The 17,701-nt window shown below is 48.4% G+C and overlaps 1 protein-coding gene across 1 annotated transcript in view; it reads right to left on the bottom strand.

Annotated features, from left to right (window-relative positions):
- Positions 1–17,701, bottom strand: part of NGEF (neuronal guanine nucleotide exchange factor) — a 108,093-nt gene that overhangs the window by 71,309 nt on the left and 19,083 nt on the right. The window contains exon 2 of the mRNA XM_058700941.1: positions 2,862–3,134. Within this exon, the coding sequence (XP_058556924.1) occupies positions 2,862–3,134 (273 nt within the window). The remainder of the gene's footprint in view (positions 1–2,861; positions 3,135–17,701) is intronic.

Here is a 17,701-nt window from a genome sequence, read left to right as displayed (position 1 = left end):
GCCCCTCCCCCGTTCATGCTGTGTCTCTCTCTGTCTGAAAAATAAATAAACGTTAAAAAAAAAAAAAGAAAAGAAAAGAAACGTGGCTGGTGTGACCCAGGAAGTAAATTCTTCGTTTTTTAAAAAACTTAAATTAGTTTAAAATGAAATGTAAAAACTGATACTCAGTTCAGTTATTGGAAAACTTTTAAGGATATTTGGAACAATCTGGATATGTAAATCTTTTTCTGACTGTACATTTTATGAAAGCTAAATCCAGATCAAATATTTCCAGTGAAAACTGAGCATGCAAATTGAGAGGGGCCGTAAGTATAAAATACTCTACAGATTTTAAAGACTGAGTGCAAAAAAAAATGCAAAATGTCTTATTACAAATTTTTTATATTGATTATTGACTACGTGATAGAACGATAATATTTTGGATGCATTGTGTTCACTAACACGTTAAAATGAATATTAGCCATTTCTTTTTCCTTTTTATTTTTATTATTTTATTTATTTATTTATTTATTTATTTCAACGTTTTTTATTTATTTTTGGGACAGAGAGAGACAGAGCATGAACGGGGGAGGGGCAGAGAGAGAGGGAGACACAGAATCGGAAACAGGCTCCAGGCTCCGAGCCATCAGCCCAGAGCCTGACACGGGGCTCGAACTCACGGACCGCGAGATCGTGACCTGGCTGAAGTCGGACGCTTAACCGACTGCGCCCCCCAGGCGCCCCTCTTTTTCCTTTTTAAATGTGGCCCCTGGAAAATTTTAAATGATGTATGTGGCTTGCGTTATATTTCTGTTAGAGAGAGCCACCCTAACCCCTTCTCCCCATGCACAGGCTTTGGGACTAGAAGGATCTAAACTCCAGTTCAAGCCCGGCCACTCACTAGCTGTGTGATTTAGGGTAAGTGACGCAATTTCTGTTTGCTTCAGGTTTTTTTTAATCTGTACAATGGGTATAGTAAGAACACCTTAGCACTGAGTACCTACAAGTGCTCAGCCAAGTTAGCTCCTGTTCTCTCTCTGGCCATGTCCTTATGCACTCTTCATGACTCGTCTAAAATATCATCTTCTTGGAGGAATCTTTCCTAACCCCACCAGAAGGGTCTCGTTTTTTGCCGTTACCTCTCTTGTATGATGCATCACTTGCAGTAGAATGACATCATCACAATATTGTGGGTCCCTCAAGGGCAGAGACTCTAACTTCCTTTGCGTGTGGGTGTGTTTCTAACTTTTAATTTATTAAGATTTTCAAACACACACAAAAGTCAAGAGAGTAATATAATGTACCATTCACCCAGCTTCCACGAATATAGTATTTCAGTCGTAGCTCTGACAACTCCCCCGTTTGTAAAAGTTTCTGAGCTTCATTCTGCTCAAGAAATACACTTCAGGGGGCGCCTGGGTGGCTCAGTCAGTTAAGCAGCCGACTTCGGCTCAGGTCATGATCTCACGGTCCGTGAGTTCGAGCCCCGCGTCGGACTCTGTGCTGACAGCTCAGAGCCTGGAGCCTGTTTCAGATTCTGTGTCTCCCTCTCTCTGACCCTTCCCCGTTCGTGCTTTGTCTCTCTCTGTCTCAAAAATAAATAAAACGTTAAAAAAAATTAAAAAAAAAAGAAATACACTTCGGGCAGATAAAATATACTTCAGACAGATATACTAGGAGCTGGGTTAAAAAATTAAGGGATCCAGGGGCGCCTGGGTGGCGCAGTCGGTTAAGCGTCCGACTTCAGCCAGGTCACGATCTCGCGGTCCGTGAGTTCGAGCCCCGCGTCAGGCTCTGGGCTGATGGCTCGGAGCCTGGAGCCTGTTTCCGATTCTGTGTCTCCCTCTCTCTCTGCCCCTCCCCCGTTCATGCTCTGTCTCTCTCTGTCCCAAAAATAAGTAAAAAACGTTGAAAAAAAAAATTTTTAAAAAAAAAAATTAAGGGATCCAGCTGCAAAGCTATTCCCGAGGTATTCATCTCAGATATTCTCAGGACAGCAGAAGCTCTGGCCGTCGCAGCACCAGTGAGAGAACAAGGGTGAGATGTCACCACTCAGGAAACTCCTGTCCCCAGACGCACCCAAATGTGGACAGCTCCAAGCCTCCCTGCTGGGATGCATGCACATCTGGGTGTTCTGTTGAGTCCTAGAGCAAGCTCTTTTCTTTTTTTTTTTTTTTTTTTTTAAATTTTTTTTTCAACGTTTTTTATTTAGTTTTTGGGACAGAGAGAGACAGAGCATGAACGGGGGAGGGGCAGAGAGAGAGGGAGACACAGAATCGGAAACAGGCTCCAGGCTCCGAGCCATCAGCCCAGAGCCCGACGCGGGGCTCGAACTCACGGACCGTGAGATCGTGACCTGGCTGAAGTCGGACGCTTAACCGACTGCGCCACCCAGGCGCCCCAAGAGCAAGCTCTTTTCGATAGAAGCCAGTCTTATGTTACAGTTTGGGTCAACACTTTCTCCTGAAGGACCCTCATCATCATTGTGGGGGAATTTGAATTCTTTAGGTAACAACTTCAAAATGTTTCCTTTTTTTTTTTTAAACGTTTATTTATTTTTGAGACAGAGACAGAGCATGAACAGGGGAGGGGCAGAGAGAGAGGGAGACACAGAATCTGAAACAGGCTCCAGGCTCTGAGCTGTCAGCACAGAGCCCGACGCGGGGCTCGAACTCACGGACCGTGAGATCATGACCCGAGCCGAAGTCGGATGCTTAACCGACCGAGCCACCCAGGCGCCCCTCAAAATGTTTCCTTTAATGGACCTGTCCTTGCTAGGTTGCAAGGCCTCTTATTCTTCTTTAATTTCATCAGGGCCTTTCAGCCCTGACGGCTTCACCTGCGTGTCAAGGTAGGCTCTGCCAGCAGCCCATGGTACTGACCTGCCAGGTGGCGGGTGTTCTGTTCAGGAGCGTCTCTGGCTTTGCCTTTGCTTCTGCGTCTCATGGAGCGATTGAAGATGGAGTTTCTCTGAATTCCGTGGGCTTCTGTGTCTTGTGTCTCTCGGTCCAGGGCGTGGGGCATTCCCTCTTCTGAGGCTACGTCGGGTCTCACCTTGGCCCGTTCATCATCAGTCTCCCGAGGACCACTCATCAGTTTCTTCCAGGGCTTTTTCAAACCTTCGGATATCTTCTCCAGCTCCATCGGTTTGAGCACTTTGGAATAGAAAGAGAACACTTTGCAGTTAGGGTCATCAGGGCTAAATATTCCATTCAGAGTCTGGCCTTCCACTCCCATTCAGATTTGATGGAATTTGGAATAATCTGCATATCTGGGTGGCTGTGTCTTTGTCAATGAAAATTACAGTTTAACCACTGCAATTTTGGATGCACTCAAGTATCATTTTAGAATTGAAGTTTGTTTATTCTATTCATAGGATGTGCTTTGGGGAAAATGCTTCAAGTGGCTTGTATAACTAGCTTTCAAGTAAACATCTTCTGAGTCATTCAAGAGAGAGACTGCAAAAACAGGAGAACTCCAGGAAACCAAAGCAAAGAAAGGGAAGACGTATGAACAGACTCGAAAGTAAAGTCTTGGGGAAACTCAAAAGGGCTATCAGCGAGTAGTGGTCCCACAACAGTGAATTCGGGGATGCAAAACTTGAATCCTGCGAGGACAGACCTCTTGCCATCCTCTGGCGGCTAGGTCTAGTTGTGGATTAGTGGCCTCTCTGATAGGATGATGCCTGGCTGCTGTGGGGACAAGCCCTCCCCCACCCCATCGACTTAGGTAACAGAACGGTTCCCTCCCTCTGGGGTGACCATAGTGGACATCATCTGAACCAGGGCCCTCTTCATGGGAAAAGGGGTGTAATAGGATTACACCAGGACTGTCCAGGCAAACCCCAGTTTCTTCCCAACATGGCCCTTCTAGGGTACGGGCTCTCAGAGTGGCGAGGGACCAGGTGGATCCTTGAGGGGAGCATACGCCGGTTAGGACGGTGTGCAGACAGGAGAGCACGCCAGCGATCTCTGTGGCTTCCCATCCCTCCGAGGGTTCAGAACCTGGGGTCCCATGGACTCTGTGGAAGTTTAAGTGGTCCTTAAATTGTATGCAGAGGCAGAATGTGGGCAGGTACCTCTTTCTTGATTACAGGTGCAGACCTTCTATTACGTTGTCAACGACTTTAGAGACTCAGGAAAGCTTAAGAACCGCCTTTTCTGCCTCTGTTTTCCTCTGTAAAATGTAAAGAATGGGGACCTGGACTTGAGGCACCCCACTTCCCACCGCCCCCCTCTGCTTACGCTAGAGCTCAGCTTCCCCAAGCCCCGCCCTCCAAGTTCCTCATGGGTGAGTTCCCAACCCCCTTCTCCTCCCCTCACCTCAGTCCAAATCCCTTTCAGGGCAGGTGGTCAGGTGATCTTAGAATATTCAGGAGGGTGGCTTCCCTTGCTCCAGGCAGAGCATATCTTTTTAAATCTTTTTTTTTTTTTTTTTTTTTTTTTTTTTTGCCTAATGACACAGATACAGGAGGTTTGTCCTGGGATGTTGCCTCCTTTCATACCTGCCTGCAAGTCTGAGGATGTTTGATTAATGACCCTGCCCATAAATAATCAGCCAAGCGAAACAAGTGTTAAGGTGTTAGAGGTCAGAGAGCCCTAAGACAAGGGCCTGCCTTGGGGCAGCTTGACCCGGCTTGCGGGGGCCTAGGGAGCTCCTTCGGCACCACGGCCAGCTGCGTGACCCCAGCAAGCCCCCGGTAGTCCCAGCATTCATGTCCCGATCCCTAAATGCCAGGTGTGCCCTGCGGGATCTATTGGAGAGGTCCCATCCTGCTGGCTAATCCTTTGCCTCAGACAGTAGAGCTGTGATTTCAGGTGGCCAGAGACGAGTGGCCAAGAGGTCACATCTGGAGGGACATCCCTCTCAGGAGTACCTGGGAGGGCAGAGTTTTATTACAAACGTGGCGAGGAACCCACAGCCCACAGGCAGGAGGGGCGGTTTCCATTCCCAGCAAGAGGATGAGAGAGAGAGAGAATGAGAGGCTTCTGTTCTGGCCAAATGGACGGGGAGGCTGTCTGCTCTGAGCTCGGGTTGGGAGAGAAGACCCAGGAGGGCTGAGGTCAAGGTTGTCACACAACTGCTCTCTGGGGTCTGCGGCAGGGAGCGGGGCGAATTCAGACCACAGGCAAGGACAGACTTCAGCTCTGGATTTCAGAGCTGGCGGAAGGCGAGCGGCTGCTCTGGGGGGGGTGGCGAGGGGCAGTGAATTGCCCATTGCTGGCTGCGTCCAGACGGAAGCCGTTGAGATTTTTAGGATGTTAGGACGCCTGGCTCGCTGACATCTCCTTCTCCCCCCTTTCCCTTGCCTTTATGCCTCCTAAGGGTCGAGACTCTGGTGCTAAGGCTGTTCTCAGCTTGATCTGGGGGCAGCAAGTGGGCAGAGGTCCTGTGGCTGCAGTTGGCAGGGGAGCAGGCAGTGCAGGGCCAGTCCGTGGAGGTCCCTGAACCAGGCCAGGGAGCTCTGAGCGCGTCCTTGCTGACCGTGGGTGAGGAGGTCGCAGGGCCCCAGGAGCTCTGGGCAGGCTGGGCTGGGGGCCCAAGGCCAGAGGGCAGGTATCACACAGGTATCACCAGGCGTGGCGGGTCGACGCTGGGGCGGGGAAGGTGTGCAAGAGGAATGACAGGATCGGCGACACACGGAGGTTTGGGGAGCAGCAGGGAGGGGCCGTCCCAACGGCAGGCGATGGGCCAGGGCGACGGGGCAGGTCGATGCCGCTCACTGCCTGCGAGGTAAGAGGAAGCAAAGCCCGCTTGGGGTTGGGGCATGCTGATTTGGGGGTGTGCGGTTGAAAACCCTCCCGGGAAGATTGTCTGAAGCTACTGTTAGGAGCAGGGCATCTCCCTGCTCTGACCGAGAGCATCTCCAAGGCCTCCACGTCGTGGCCCTGAACACAGACCGGGTTTTGGCATTGAAGATGATGATTCTTATCATCACCACGTATTATTTTATGTTGCTTTTTAAAAAACTTTTTTTTTTAGCATTTATTTATTTTTGAGACAGAGAGAGACAGAGCATGAATGGGGGAGGGGCAGAGAGAGAGGGAGACACAGAATCGGAAGCAGGCTCAAGGCTCTGAGCCATCAGCCTAGAGCCTGATGTGGGGCTCGAACTCACGGACTGCGAGATCGTGACCTGAGCTGAAGTCAGATGCTCAACTGACTAAGCCACCCAGGCGCCCCTAGGTTGCTTTTTTAAAAATGGTGGTATAATTTACACACAGTAGATTTGGCCCTCGTTAATGTGTGGCTCTAGGAGTTTTGGCAAATGCGTACATTTAGTGTAACCACCACTCTGATCAAGATACAGGACACATTCTCATCCCAAAAGTTCCCTGTGCCCCACTACAGTCGGCACCCCCCCCCCCACACACACACACACCGCACCCACTGGTGACCACCAATCTGTGTACATTTCCCATTTGCCTTTGCCTGGCTGTCCTGGGATAGAACGTCTGGCTCCCTTTGGTTGGCACGATCCACTGGAGATTCAGCCTGGTTGTATCAGTGCTGACTGCCAGTGTTGGCCGGGCGTTGTTGTGAGCTCACGGAAGCCTGCACGATGTCCAGTGAAGGGCATTTGGCTGGGAAGCAGGGGACTTGGGTTTGAATATCCATTTTCTGCTGCCTGTAATCACCTGCTTACCCTGGGCAAGTATGGGCCTCAATGTCTCATCCAGAAAACGTGGGTGCAGGTGCGTGTTGTTGTGGCTCCTGGCTGGCTCTCCAAATCTGAGATCCAGGGCGGCTCAGAGAGCCCTGAGAGGGAAGCTCGCGGCATGGTAAGAGCCCTGGGGTTGTTCTCAAACCATCTGTATCATTGTCTGTAAGTGGCAGGTCTCTGAAACCCTGAGAAAATGTATTCCATCTTTAAGACACACACACACACACACGCACACACTGAAAAATTGTGGAACTCTGAAAAACAACTCTGATTCCACCTCAATTATCGCCTATTTCAGGCAATGTGTTCTCCATCTGAAATATTTTTATAATGACTCCAATTCTTCCATATCCATTAACTGCTGGAGAGCCTGGCAGCCCTCCTCCCATCTCCTCATGATTTTCTTAAACTCCTCAGTGGCCTTAAGCCCACATCTCTCTGTTCCAGGTGGCTTCAGGGTGGACGAGCATGGGGTACGTTTGTGATTGGAACAGGGAGGGCTTGTGGAGAAGCTGTGTTTGTGTCATTCATTCATTCATCCACTCGCTCACTCAACTGAGCCCTGCTGATGTGTTGTCCATGCCTGGCACCTGCTGGCAGTGTTTACACGTCTTTGCTCCGCGTCTGCCCACATTTCCTTCTTAGGAAGCTCCTGAAGGACAGGATATGGTCTCTTCTGCTCAGTGCTGTCTCTGGTGCTGGGCACACAACAGCACACTGCAAACCATGGTCATTCACAGCAATGAACAAATGGATGAATTACCTCCCTGAGGTCCACGTGCTAATTACCACTGCTTTACAGATAAGGAAGCCGCAAGTCGGAGAGCTCTGGCACCTTGCCTGGGATCACACAGCCAGTAAATGGCATGGCGAGGACCACACCCCCATCTGTCTGACTTGTTTGCTGGGGGAACCTGGACTCCATGTGATGTGGTTAAAAGATGCTGTTGTAAAGATTGGTTGAAGGCTGGCAGGGATGAATCAGAGGCAGGAGTGGGGGTTCTAGTCTGTTCTCTGTGCTAGCTGTGTGGCTTCGGGCACATGAGCCAAGGGTGACTGTTAAACCTCCCAGCGTTAGGCTGAGGGCCAGGGGGCCTCCCCACATGAGTCAGTAGCCTGGGAGGTCAGGGCACGTGGGAGACGGAGGTGGGGAGGGGAGGAGAAAGCTGGCTGCAAGCCCAGCTGTGGCAACCCAAACCAGCTGCTGGGGGCGGGGGCGATGGCACGGTGGGCAGGGGCAGGTACGTCCCCTAGACCAGGGCTTTTCAGATGCTCATGCAAGGAGTCACCTCGGGCTCTTGTTAAGACACAGAGTCTGACTCAAGACATCCAGGGTGAGGCCTGGGATGCCAACACAGTGAGTCCGCAGACCAGCCTTGAGCAAGATCCTTATGGAGCAGAACTGCAGTATTTTCAGCAGGTGTGGGGGCAGGGGCCACCCAGGAGCTCAGCCCCATGCTGCCCCTCGCTTTGGCCAGGTTGGGTCATGTCAGCTGCCTGTCGGAGACAGAAGTCTTGATGGAGAGCCGAGCTGGGTGGGAGAGAGGAGGGGGTGTCAGGAGACAGTCGAGGGGGGAGGAAGCAAGTGCTGTAGGGAAGAATCTTCTACAGGGGTTGAGGGCATGCAGTCCACCCAGATGAGTCATCTGGGCACTTGCTCTGAAGCAGACCCACGGGAGCACCAGGGACAGCCTGGAAGACCAGGCCTGGCCTTCGCATGGCTAGTAGGGGCCACAGGGGAGAACAAGTACCACAAGGAAGAGAAGGCAAACTATGCACAGGGACGGCGGGGGAGGGTGTTTGCAGGGAAGGGTTGGGGTGAGCAGCAGATCATGGGGAACCCCGAGTGGGGGAGCTATGCTCCCTGGTCAATCAGAACATCACAGAGGGCAGTTCAAGGTCACTGCCTGGAGCTGGGGGCAGAGCATGGGTTATCCAGCAGAAGGCCCCGGCAACTCCAGGAAGAAACACTTGGGGAGGATTGTTAGTAGGACCCCGCTGAAGACCCCACCTTGTCTTCAGGGAGGAACCCAGGGTGCTGGTGACTGTGGGGTGTGTCAGCCATCCAGGCAGAGGGTGGGAGGAGGTGGCCTAGAGGGAACAGGGCTTGAATGCCATCACAAGGGACAGGTGGGCCTCCACGAGAACATGGGTTCCTTAGGAGGGAGGCAGGCCCGGCCTCTCCCAGGTCAGCTGCGCCATTTCCGCTGTTATTCCTGGTCCTAGAATCTGTATCTTAGAATCCCGAGTACATGCAGTGCTTGCCTTGTTCTGTGAGCACTCCCACAACCCCACCCCCACCAGCAAAGTAGGAAAGCCGGAGAGGAGGGGTTTAGGTAGTAGAGGGAAAACAATGAAGTTTCTGGTTTGGTAGAAAAGCCCCAGCAAGAGAAGGAGCTCGTAAAGCTGCCTTAGAAGACGCTCTGCCGTCAGGGTGACCTGCCACCACGCGTGCGCTCGTTGTAGGAAACGTAGAAAAGCAGAGACCAGGAGGAAGACACAGGTTGCCCTGCTGTGGACATGCCGCTGGGAACATTTAGGTGTTTTCAGCAGGAACAAAGGAGAGGAAGGGAATGGAATACCCAAACAGAGGAGAGACGGACCCTAGGAAATTTTGAAGTGGAAATTCAGAAATTGGGGAGTCAGTGGTGGGAAGGGCAGGATCAGAAAAGTGGCAGGAGAAGGGCGATGGCGGAGGGGGGGGGGGGCAAGGCACAGGCACCAGCCAGCTCTGCACCTGGGGCAAAGCCCCAGTGCATCATGGCCACATGGGGGCAGCACTAGCTTCAGAGGTGGTGAGGGGAGGGGTTCTCTGAGGCCCTTGTGGAACCCAGACGGTGGCCGAATAGGAAATATAACTGTATAGAAATAACTGAGGGGGAGGGGGATAGAAGTAACTGAGGGGAAAACCCAAACAGTCTGCTACTGGCACAAAAATAGACACATAGACCAATGAAACAGAATAAACGGCCCAGAAAAAAACCCCATGCTTATATGGTCAATTAATCTACAACAAAGGAGACAAGAACGTACAACGGGGAAAAGGCGATCTCTGATAAATGGTGCCAGGAAAACCAGACAGCTACATGCACAAGAATGAAACTGGACCGCTTTCTTGTGCTGTACACAAAAGTAAACCCAAAATGGGTTAAGGATCCAAATGTGAGACCTGAAACCATAAAAATCCTAAAAGAGAACACAGGCAGTAATTTCTCTGACATTGGCTGTAGAAACATTTTTCTAGATATGTCTCCTCAGGCAAGGGAAACAAAAGCAAAAATAAACTGTTGGGACTACACCAGAATAAAAAGCCTTTGCATGGCAAAGTAAAGTGTCAACAGAATGACAAGGCAATCTAGTGAACGAGAGAAGCTATTTGCGAATGACACATCTGATAAAGGGTTAGTATCCAAAATATATAAAGAACATATACAGCTCAACACCAAAAAAACAAACAACCCAATTAAAACGGGCAATTGACATTTCTCCAAAGAAGACATCCAGATGGCCAACGGACGCATGTCAGAAGATGCTCAGCATCACTCATCATCAGGGAAATCAAATCAACCCCGCAATGTGATATCAACTTATACCTGTCAGAATGGCTAGACTCAAAAAGACGAGAAACAACAAATGTTGGCGAGGATGGGGAGAAAAAGGAACCCTTGTGCGGTGTCGGCAGGAACGCACACTTGCACGGCTACTGTGGAAAACAGAATGGAGCTTCTTTAAAAAATTAAAAACAGAATTAACCTATGATCCAGTCATTCCACGACTGGGTATTTAGCCAAAGAAAATGAAAACACTAATTCAAAGAGATATAAACAGCCCTATGTTTTTGGCAGCATTATTTACCATAGCCAAGATCGGGAAGCAACCCCCGTATGTAAGCTCAGTGACCCCAGCAAGCCCCTGTCTCTCCAGCAAGTGGAGACACGGTTTGTGCTCTTGAACTCCTTCGCAATTCTCCCCACCCACTCTCCCTGACTTTCACATCCTAATTCCTTGTCTGCTTACACCGAACACCTACTGAAGCAGAAATGGTGCACCTCCAAATGATTAACTGATGTGGAGGGGGTACAAATAACTGAAAGAGAAGGGAGGGAGGGTACTAGACGCAATCAGCTGCCTTCTCCGAGGGGAAGTTGAAGCAGAGACCTGGAGGAAGCCAGAGAGCAAGGCCCTGAGGATGACAGAGGAAGAACTTCCAGACTGGATTTGTTGGTTTGCTTTTGGCTCAAGATGGAGAAAAGTGAAGATGAACCCTGGTTTTCCTTTAGGGCTGTTGAGCTGATACGGTGGGAAAGGAAGCAGGAATTTGAGGGAGAGTCGGGCCAGAGGTCAGGGAGAGGTGGCACATCGGCAGGAAGCTGGATTTGAACACGGTCCTTGTAACAGGGTCTGAACCCACCAGAACCTGGAAGGTTAGACAACCAATTACAGTGACAAGCTCATTGGGCATCGGCTTAGTGAGTTTCTAACCCAAGCAACATTTCTTTAGAGGCGAGATGAGGAACGTTCTCAAGGCCACGTAGCTGCTGAGTTCCAGCTGGGCCCTGAGTCCCCTGGAGCCACATGCTTCCCGCCACGCCACCTGTCAGTGATACATCCTAGCAGCCCGGCACGCTCACACAGAAGACAGGAAGGGGGGTAGATACTGAGACAAGATCTATGCCTAAGACGAAATCGATTGTGGTGGACCAACTGTGAACAGCACTGCTTCCCTGATGATGCAACAGAAATTGGTGAAATTAATTTTAAACCTGGAAACTAGACAGTGATAAAGGGGTTGAGCACATTTCTTTTCCACAGGCAGTTGTTCAAATGACAGAGTGGTGAGATATTCATCTATATTTCTATCTCTCTGTCTACCTACCTACCCATCTATTCTACCAATCTACCTATCATATCTATCATTATCTATCTGTCTATCTATCTATCTATCTATCTATTTATCTATCTATCATGTACAGAATCTACAACATGAAGAAAGCCCTTGAAAGAAAAAGAAAACCAGAGGCCCAAAGGACAAACTAGACATTCCTATTGGCAAAAAGCGGTAAATGACAAGCTCCAGGAGAAGGGCCGTGGAGAACAGATGGCAGAGGCCAGAACACGACTGAGCCGTGTCAGTGTGTGCGATGGAGGAAGGAGAAGGTCATCTCGAAGGACCCCAGATGAAGAGGCCCGCGGGTGATGGCAGGCACAGGGAGGGCAGAAAAACCTTGGCTGTTGTAAATTAAATAAATAAATAAATAAATAAGCCTTTTACTTTAGATTTCTGGAAAAGTTGAGGATGATGGAATTTTTAAAGCAGCCCTTCAAGGAACCAAAGCACTCTGAGAACAACGATGAAGTATTTAATCATTTGGAGGTCTTCACCATTTCTTTTTTTGTTTATTTATTTATTTTTAAGTTTATTTTTTGAATTTACATCCAAATTAGTTAGCATATAGTGCAACAATGATTTCAGGAGTTGCTTCCTTAGTGCCCCTGACCCATTTAGCCCACCCCCCTCTCACAACCCTTCCAGTAACCCTCAGTTTGTTCTCCGTATTTATGAGTCTCTTCTGTTTTGTCCCCCTCCCTGTTTTCATATTATTTTTGCTTCCCTTCCCTTATGTTCATCTGTTCTGTGTCTTAATGTCCTCATATGAGTGAAGTCATCTGAATTTGTCTTTCTCTGACTAATTTCACTTAGCATAATACCCTCCGGTTCCATCCACATAGTTGCAAATGGCAACATTTCATTCTTTTTGATTGCTGAATAATACTCCATTGTATATGTATACTACGTCTTCTTTATCCATTCATCTGTCGATGGCCATTTGGGCTCTTTCCATACTTTGGCTATTGTGGATAGTGCTGCTGTAAACATGGGGGTACATGTGTCCCTTCGAAACAGCACACCTGTATCCCTTGGATAAATGCCTAGTAGTGCAATTGCTGGGTCGTAGGGTAGTTCTATCTTTAATTTTTTGAAGAACCTCCATACTGTTTTCCAGAGTGGCTGCACCAGCTTGCATTCCCACCAGCAGTGCAAAAGAGATTCTCTTTCTCTGCATCCTCGCCAACATTTGTTGTTGCCTGAATTGTTAATGTTGGCCCTTCTGACAGGTGTGAGGTGGTATCTCATTGTGGTTTTGATTTGTATTGCCCTGATGTTGAGCATGTTTTCATGCGTCGATTGGCCATCTGGATGTCTTCTTTGGAGAAGTGTCTATTCATGTCTTTTGCCCATTTCTTCACTGGGTTATTTGTTTTTTGGGTGTTGAGTTTGGTAAGTTCTTTATAGATTTTGGATACTAACCCTTTATCTGATATGCCATTTGCAAATATCTTCTCCCATTCTGTCGGTTGCCTTTTAGTTTTGCTGATTGTTTCCTTTGCTGTGCAGAAGCTTTTTGTTTTGATGAGGTCCCAATAGTTCATTTTTGCTTTTGTTTCTGTTGCCTCCAGAGATATGTTGAATAAGAAGTTGCTGTGGCTAAGATCAAAGAGGTCTTTGCCTGCTTTCTCCTCTAGGATTTTGATGGTTTCCTGTCTTACATTTAGGTCTTTCATCCATTTTGAGTTTATTTTTGTGTCTGGTGTAAGAAAGTGGTCCAGGTTCATTCTTCTGCATGTCGCTGTCCAGTGTTCCCAGCACCACTTGCTGAAGAGACTGTCTTTATTCCATTGGATATTCTTTCCTGCTTTGTCGAAGATTAGTTGGCCATACATTTGTGGGTCCATTTCTGGGTTCTCTATTCTGTTCCATTGATCTGAGTGTCTATTTTTGTGCCACATTTATTTATTTATTTTGAGAGAGAGAGAGAGAGAGAGAGAACTGGGGAGGGATAGAGAGAGAGGGAGAGAGAGAATCCTAAGCAGGCTCTGTGCCACCAGTGCAGAGCCTGACATGGGGCCTGAACTCATGAACTGAGTGGTCATGAACCCAGCTGAAACCAAGAGTCAGACACTTAATCGACTGAGTCACCCAGGTGCCCCGGGCCTCACCATTTCTGCACGCAGCAGGTGTTCAGTGGAAGCAAGCAACAAAGAATTAGGATGTGAAAGAGCGAGTGGGTGGGGAGAATTGAGAAGGCGCCCAAAAGCCCCCAGCCTGTCCCCGCTTGCTGAGGTCACAGAACTGGCACAACCAGGAACGGAACCTTCCCCCATTCCTTGATGTCCACTCTGTGTGTACTTTCCTGCTCTCTGTCTGGCCCGTGTGGGGAGTTTGAGCATTTGTCCTTTATCAGCAGGAGACCAGAGTGAACTCTTGGGTGAGGTACCCTCAGCTGTCAGCTCCCACAAAAATACCAGTGACAGGTCAGAGAAAGACAAATATCATATGACCTCATTCATATGTGGAATTTAAGTTACAACACAGATGAACATAAAGGAAAGGGAGCAAAAATAATATAAAAACAAGGAGGGGAACAAAACAGAAGAGACTCTTAAATACAGAGAACAAACTGAGGGTTGCTGGAGGGGTTGTGGGTGGGGGGATGGGCTAAATGTGTAAGGGGCATTAAGTGTGAGCACTGGGCATTATACATAGGGGATGAGTCACTGGAATATATTCCTGAAATCATTATTGTACTATATGCTAAGTAACTTGGCTGTAAATTAAAAACAAACAAACCAGTGACAGCCACCTCTGCACCAGAAGCTGAAGTTAAAAATCGAGCTATGGCAATGCCAGCAGGCTCATCCACTAAACATACTAATTAAGATTAAGAAGCATCACCAATGACTGACTTGTACTTTAAAGTTCTTGAAAAACTGTGCACATGGTTTATAAACCAAAAGGCAAAATTAGAAAGGGAATATATAAAGGAGAAAGCTCAGAACAGGGTGATGAAAGCCTCCTGGGCTGTAGAGCAGGATTTTTCCAGTTGTTCTGGAATTGCTGCTTAGTTCTATTCAAATTTCTGCTGCAGCTTAGGGCGGCCCCCTCCCTGCACCCTGCCTTGATAAAAGATGAGGAAGTGGGGAGGAGCTTGGGTTTTGGGGGTGCCACGTTCCATGCCAAGAGGGCAGTGGTTCCCAGGGTTCCTTGGAAAAATCCCTGGGCTCCTGCAAGAACGGAGGCTCCAGCCAGGAGTCACAGGGCTGTAGAGCCTGTAGGCCCGCTCCCAAGTCTCCTGGGAGAGGGTTCTGAGAGCAGAGGTTAGGGTGTCTTGTCCTTTCTGTTGCGCTCCCCCTTCCCCATGCTTCTCAAGGCCTGGGATACACTGAATATGGGACTACTGCTGCTTTCCGTCGTCGAAGAATTTCTGAAGGCAGGGGCCTGCTGGGGGACTTCATGCTGTGAGGTTTGAGGGGAGTATGGCCTGGTGTGCCCTAGAAGATGAAGCACACTGACCTCATCTTTGTTCTTGTGGCCTTCAGAACAGCCCTTGCAAAGAAGAGCCCGGAATTCCTTGAGGTTCCCTGGAGCCCAGAGGTTAGCAAGTGCCAGGGGTAGGGGGCTGCCCAGGTGGCCAGGTGCCCAGGGGCTGCCCAAGCTGGAGAAAGGGTTGGGAGCGTGTATATACCTCTAGGACCACACAGACATATGGTGGCCTCTCTGGGAGGGATGGTCTCCAGTGGGGAGAGGGTGGGAAAGGGGAAGAGGTACAGGTGAACTCTGGCCCAAGGCAACCTTAAATACCCCATCAGAGGAGGCATCAGAGCCAGGCTGAATCAGAGGGATGCCTCTGACCAGGGACACACAGGCAGCCATGGAAGGACACCTGATCCCTGCCCCCTCCCCCACCGCTGAGGAAGGGGAGGAGGGTGAGGTGGTTTCTTTAGGGCAAGTCTCCCACCCTCCAAATACCCTAGCCTGTGCTAGAAAAACTTGGAATCATGTGAAGTTGAATTTTGGAAAATCTGCACATGACAAATGGGCAAAGGCTATGAACAGTGCACAGAAACTGAAATACAAATCACTCTCAAAAACCGGTGAAAGTTTCAACCTCGTGTCTCATAAGGAGAGAAGAAATCCAAAACACACTGAGCTCCCATGTTTCACTTATTAAATTGGCAAAAAATCAAAAGTTTGAGAAGTGATTGGTGAAGCCAAGGGGCAGGCCCCCCAAAATGGCTAGCAGGATCTTGTAGGATTCCGCTTTTATGCAGGCAGTTTGGCAATGCCTATCAAAGCTCCCGCCTGCAGGCATTTGGCCCAAGGACCTGCTCGCACAAGTGAGAAGGGGTCTGTGCAGGTATCTGACAGCAAGCGGTTGAAGACGCTACAATGTCTCAGGAAGGAATGGGTCATGCCAATTAGAAATTTCTGAACATTTCCAGGGCGCCTGGGTGGCTCAGCCAGTTAAGTGTCTGACTCAGGTCATGACCTCACGGTTCATGAGATGGAGCCCCAAATCGGGCTCTGTGTTGACAGCTGGAAGCCTGCTTGGGATTCTCTCTTTCAGTTTCTCTCTGCCCCCACCCCCAAGCCCCCCATGCTCTCTCTCTGTCTCAATATAAATAAATAAACTTAAAAATAAAAAAAACAAAGGATCTAGGATATTTCAAGAAAACAAAAAGAAGAGTAGAAGAGTATGTATTTGTGTGTTTCCATCAGTGTAAAGGGGGAAATATATTCAAATATATTTGGATGCGCCTAAAAGCTTCTGGAAGGAGTTAAAAGAAATGTGTCAACAATCAGTTAGAGGAGGGAGCCCGGACAGGTGAGGAACAGGACTGGGAGGGAAGGAGACTTTAATGTACATACCTTTTAATATTTTTTAATTTTTTTAAAGGTATGTATTCATACATTAAATAGATAAATCTTTTGAGAAGAAAAATGAATAGGATAGATCTTAAATGCAGAAATGAATCACTTCTGGGGTGCCTTGTTGGCTTAGTTAAGCGTCTGACTCTTGCTTTCGGGTCACGTCATGATCTCACGGTCTGTGGGATCGAGCCCAGTGGTGGCTCTGGGCTGAGAACGTGGAGCCTGTTTGGGATTCTCTGTCACCCTCTCTCTCTGTCCCTCCCCGCTTGCACTCACTCTCGAAAATAAATAAATAAACATTAAAAAAACAAAAAAAGGAACCACTTCTGAAAATGGAGTCAGAGAAGTTATGGAATCTGACCAAGGGGCCTCTAAGAATCCTGCTATACAGCTGGGTAGTGAGTTGGAGAGGAAAACTGGTAGCCATGATGGGAAAAAATAAAGCTGTTTTATGTTTATACCTTCAAAAAATCCAAATTTTTTCCCCCAAAAATCAGATACAGAAGAAATGGTTATATGCGATCTTTAAAAATTTTTTTTTAATGTTTTTATTTATTTTTGAGACAGAGAGAGACAGAGCATGAATGGGGGAGGGGCAGAGAGAAAGGGAGACACAGAATCGGAAGCAGGCTCTAGGCTCTGAGCCATCAGCCCAGAGCCCGACGCGGGGCTCGAACTCACAGACTGTGAGATCGTGACCTGAGCCGAAGTCGGACGCTTAACCGACTGAGCCACCCAGGCGCCCCTCGATCTTTTAATTCTATAATTAAAATGTTCTCAGGGTGATTTAAATAAAAGAGGCCATTTTGTAATCATTAAGCAATCTTAATACAATATAGCACATCCGTGGGTTAGTGACAAAATTGAATAACAATCTCCAAGAAAGACCTTTAAAAGTGAGACTCGGAGGAAAATTTATCATGATAAAGAGTACTGTGCAGATCAAAAAAACAGTGATGCTGGAAAACCAGGCAGGATCCTGCTCTCCTCATTATTAACATGTTTCGTGGGGATTGACCAATGTAATGAGACATAAAACAAATGTTATCAGAAGTTTAAATAATCATAATTTAGGGGTGCCTGGGTGGCTCTGTCGGTTAAGCGTCCAACTTCGGCTCAGGTCATGATCTTGCGGTTTGTGAGTTCGAGCCCTGCATCGGGTTCTGTGCTGACAGCTCAGAGCCTGGAGCCTGCTTCGGATTCTGTGTCTCCCTGTCTCTCGGCCCCTCCCCTGATCATGCTCTGTCTCTCTCTGTCTCTCAATAATAAATAAATGTTAAACAAATTTTAAAAAATAATCATAATTTGCGGGTGATATGATTTGTGTGTCTAGAAAACCCAAGAAA

This window comes from Neofelis nebulosa, chromosome 2 (assembly GCF_028018385.1).
Source record: "Neofelis nebulosa isolate mNeoNeb1 chromosome 2, mNeoNeb1.pri, whole genome shotgun sequence".
NCBI lineage: Eukaryota > Metazoa > Chordata > Mammalia > Carnivora > Felidae > Neofelis > Neofelis nebulosa.
Note: the sequence above shows the minus strand (reverse complement) of the source record. Positions and strands in the feature narration are given on the sequence as shown.